Source organism: Octodon degus, unplaced genomic scaffold (assembly GCF_000260255.1).
Source record: "Octodon degus isolate 3935 unplaced genomic scaffold, OctDeg1.0 scaffold00113, whole genome shotgun sequence".
NCBI classification, from domain to species: Eukaryota; Metazoa; Chordata; class Mammalia; order Rodentia; family Octodontidae; genus Octodon; species Octodon degus.
In genome coordinates this window covers 3929813-3934356 of record NW_004524689.1, presented here as the reverse complement: position 1 = coordinate 3934356, position 4544 = coordinate 3929813, and the positions used below count along the sequence as shown (strand labels likewise).

Genomic DNA, 4544 nt, shown 5'->3' with positions numbered 1-4544 from the left:
GCTGGCATGTGGTGCTGGGGGATTGAACCGCGGTCCCTGTGCTTTGCTAAGCTTGTTCTAAGTAGGTGCTTTAGACCACTGAGCCATCTCACCAGCCTCCCCGCACCCCCGCATATACTTCTAAGTAATAGGTCTAACAAAATACTTTCTCACTTCAAAAATTTGGAGCTAGGCGGGTTTGGTGCACACCTGTGATCCCAGCCCTCTGGGAGGTGGAGGCAGAGGCAGGAGGCTCACAACTTTCAGCCAAGTAGGGCAGCTGGGTGACAGTGAGATGCTCTCCTAACAGCAGCAAAGAGGGCTGGGGTGCAGCTCAGTGCAAGGGACCTGAGCTCAGTTCCCCGCGGCACCCACAGAAAAGCCAGGTGTGGTGATAGGTGCCTTAGGGATGTTGCACTTAGTGGGGCTGAGCCAGGAGGAGTGCAAGTTTGGGTCCCACCTGGACAACTCAGATCTTCTCTCAAAATAACAGGGGCTGGGACTGCCCCTGGTTCCCGTCTCCAGGACTAAAAAACAAAAGGAATTACCCAGGGAGTTCGGTGTTAGTCAGGTCTTGTGCTCCAGGAATGCAGGCTGACTATTTTTCTCTCTTCCCCTCTCTCTTACTTCCTTCCATTCTTCCCCTCCCCTCCCCTCCTCACTGTTGATCAAAGCCTAGGCCTTGTGCACGCGGAGCACACCCACACCCAAGAGCTCTGTCTGCACCCACTGTCCCTTGGCTGTGACTTGGTTCTGAATTGAATTGGTTCTCACCTTGGTTCACTTAGGATTCCTCACACTTGAATCGCCTGCATCTCTAGAAGAGAACGTGTCCGCTTTGCAACAAATGTTACTGGTATATAAGATCTGTGTGTGGTGAGCCAGGCATGGTGCCGTGTGCCTGTGATCCCTGCACTCGGGAGCCTGGCAGGAGGGTTGCTGTGAGTTCGGAGCCAGTTTGGTCACTTGAACACAGTGCGTTCGAGACCAGTAAACTGCATAGTGAAATCCTGTCCCAAAAATAAAAATTAGAAAACTGAAGTAGGCTTCAGGGGCATATATGTATATCCCAGCTACCTGGGAGGCTGAGGCAGGAGGGTCACCAGTTCACAGCCAGCCTGGGCCACATCATAGGGTCCCTGACTTTCAAAACCAAAAAGTTAAAAAAAAATCTATAAATAGACATTAATAGAGGGAGCTGAGCTGCGCATTTGTTTTCCAGGTTCCTTTCAATGCTGTTGCTCTGAGGGTTACGCATTCTGACGTCGCCCCCACCCACATCCTGTATGCAGTCAATGCCAGCTGGCTGGGGCTCTGTAGGATCCTGGATGATGTCCGCGGCCACGCGCGGGGCCCCATCCTTCTGGCCCAGACGCCCATCTGTGACTGCGTGGGCTTTGGTGAGTCCATCTGCCTGTTGTCCCGGCAACATGTCCCAACACGGTCTAGGGCGCTGTGCCCATGGCCAAGGCCTCCCTCCCCTGGGCGCCTTCCCCGTGTGTCTCATCCTCTGCCAGGCCTGGAAGTCCACCTCAGGTCAGCACTACCCCACCCAGCAGGTGTCCTCTAACCTGCAGCCCTCCCAGGTCCGGGGGTTGGCTGCTTCCCCATTGGCTGTGGTGCTTAGGGAAACCCTGGCACTGCCTTGCCCACCTGCGGTGGCCTGGAGCAGCTGTTTTCAGGGGAGCCAGTTTCTGCACCCCTCTTCCCTTCTGTCACCTGCAATCAGGTGACTTGGATACGGCTGTAACTGTCACCGTTGGGTCTGCTACTGTGCTGGGCCCTGGCCTCTGCCTCACCTGAGCCATTACTCCTGAGGCCAAGGATGTCAGTATGGAGATTTCGGAGGTTCTGGGTCTCTGAGTCTGTTGGCTGGCGGCAGTGAGCACACGCAGAGCTTGTGCTCCTACAGCGCATCTGCTGGGCGGCGGGGGCGGGCTCGTGGGAAGTCTGACTGGGGTGTGTGTGGAAGGGCTCTGCAGGGGCATCGACATGGAGAAGCGGCTATACCACATCCTTACCCCTGTACCTCCGGAGGAGTTAAGGAGCGTGAATTGCCTGCTGGTCGGCGCTGTCTCCATTCCACAGTGCGTCTTCACAAGCCAGGTGAGACAGCCTGGGAGGCGCCAGGGCCCTAGGTCAGGCAAGCCTGGGGATGGAGGTGGGACCTGGCTGAGAGATGAAGCCACAGTGCATTGTCCAGGGGCCCTTAGAGGTGTCCTGCCAAGCGTGGTCGGGGGTGCTCCTGACAGCAGGCCTGGGGCCAGGGCGGAAGAGGCCATGGGCCTTAACCTGCTTGGAACGCACCTCCTCTCCAGCACTTGGTGTCTGTGGGCACAGGAGGGGCAGTGACCAAGGTCTGCTTGTGGTGGGGCTGGGGGGGGCAGGCAGCGGGTGTCACACGTGGGAGAATCTGAGTACCAGCCCTGCCCCATGTGCAGCCAGTTCTCAGTGTCCATGGTTCTCTGTGTTTCTGTTTCAGCGTGGGCTTGAGGGGACAATTCCCTATGTCACAACAGATTACAATTTTAACCTTCCTGGGGCATCAGAGAGAATCGGGTCAAGAGACACGGAGAAAGAGAAGCTGCCCAAGGGGAAGCTGCACCCCAGATCCAAGTTCCATCGGAAAATGAAGTTTCTCAAGGAAAAGGAAAGGGATTCTTTGTCCCAGCTGGGCTGCAGCGGAGCCAGCGGGGTGTACGGCTGTGAGGGAAGGGCGCGCTCGCCACAGCCCTGCTCGTCTGGTGGCTCATGAGCGCCTGCAGAGTGGTGGAGGACTTGAGGCTCCTCTGACGTAGCCCCACTGCTGGCCCTCAGCCCTGCCCTTTGCTGTGGCGCTGCGCCCACTGTAGGGCCGTTTTCTGCAGCAGTGAGAACTGTGGACCCTGCGCTCAGGAGGAATTAAAGTTCTTCAAGGACCTGGTTATTGGAATTGGGATAAAAAGAAGGAATCTGGGATCCCAAGATGCACCAGAAGGAAGACGAGCAGGGGGCGGAGGACTCGAGAGCATCAGTGTGCTGTACCCAGAGGGTGGGGTGGGGCTCCCTGCCCTGTGGGTGCTTCCTTTCCTGGAGACCCCATCTGGCTTCTGGTCACTGGCCAGGTGTGGGGAGATTCTCTGGTCCATTGTATTTTATCAAGGCTTAAAAGAAATTGAGTCAAGAGCCCTTTAATTTGTTTTTTAATTTTTCTCAAACCCAGAAGGCGGGCTGGGGCTCTTGCCCTCTGGATCTTCTTGAGCCAACCTCTCTTTAGGGCCAGAAGACGCTGCTGTGGGCAGAGCTGGTCTGGATCAACTTTGCCCCCAGTGTCCCTGGGGCCTGGGTCAGCAGCCTCACTTTGGCCTGGCCTTGGTGGGCCCACTTCTGTGTCCTGAAAGCAGCTTTGAGCAGGAGTGCCAGGGCTGAGTCCCTGAGTCTGTTTGATAGCACCGTGGGATGGTACATAGAGCTTTGCCAATGGCCATCTGAGACCCAGTTCTCGGTTGTCACTTCCCGCTCACCTTGGCGCTGGATGGAGTGGCTTTCTCCTCTCTTGACCTTGCGGAAGATTTGAGGACCGCCCCCCACTTTGTGCCTCTCACAAGTCCATCTCTAGAGGCTTTCTGTGGTGGGGTGCTGCAGGCCGAGCTTTCCAGTCGGTGGTGCCTTAAGGAAAGTGGGAGCCCTTGGCTGTGGTCAGGTGGCTGTGGGGGAACCCTGGGATTCAGAGATTGGGGCTGGGCACCAGGTTCTGCCTGGCAGACAGTGCAAGGACTCGGGTCCTTTTGCTGTGCTGGGTTGGTTGGTTTTTATGTATTTGGTGTAGGGTCAGACTCATAGTGATCCTCCTGTTTTCAGCTTCCCCAGGGCTGGGGGTGCAGGTGTGCTGGGATTATAGGCATGTGCCACCATGCCCTGTCTGTGCAGGCTCAGTGCCCCGGGGATCAGGGCCCATGTGCCAGGGATCAAATCCCGGTCCCTGCGCTTGCCTGAGCAGGCACTTAGTCCACTGAGCCATCTTGCTGCCCACTGTGTGCAGTTTTATCTGTCTTTGAGGCAGGGTCCCTTTCCGTAGCTCATGCTGCCTTGGACTGTGGTCCTTCCTCAGCTTCCCACGTATGGGGCTTACAGGTGTGTACCACATGCCTGGGGCAGATGCTGGTGGTTTTTAAATTTAATTTTGGGTAGAGGGAGGAATTCAGGACTCAAAAATTATTTTTTATTTTTTGAGACAGGATCTCACTATGCAGTTGAGGCTGGCCTTGAATTTACTTTGCAGCCCAGGCTGGCCTCGAATCTGCAGCAGTCCTGCCCAGCCTCCTGAGTGCTGCTTGTCCTGCAGACTCACTGGTGTCTCTCTCGTTTCCACCACCCTGGTAATGGCTTTTAAAGTTTCGGGTTGCGTCTGTAGGGGGCGCACGGCCGACCACTGCACACTGACCGGAGCCCTGCTTCTGGCAGCTTTTACTTGTGTGTTTTATGCAGTTGTGTCCTGGTCTGTGTACTGTTTTTGTCCAACGCTTCGTATATGAAGTTCTGCGTCATTAAAGATCTTTGGGAATCTGAGTTTCATTTTTTTTTCT

At 55.8% G+C, this 4544-nt stretch overlaps 1 protein-coding gene across 1 annotated transcript in view; it reads left to right on the top strand.

Moving 5' to 3' along the window:
* The window catches only part of Nol9 (nucleolar protein 9), an 18611-nt gene extending 15467 nt beyond the window's left edge, over positions 1–3144 (top strand). The window contains exons 11-13 of the mRNA XM_023699378.1: positions 1202–1379; positions 1952–2085; positions 2462–3144. Of these exons, the coding sequence (XP_023555146.1) occupies positions 1202–1379; positions 1952–2085; positions 2462–2734 (585 nt within the window). The 3' untranslated portion in view covers positions 2735–3144. The remainder of the gene's footprint in view (positions 1–1201; positions 1380–1951; positions 2086–2461) is intronic.
* Positions 3145–4544: the final 1400 nt, after the last annotated feature.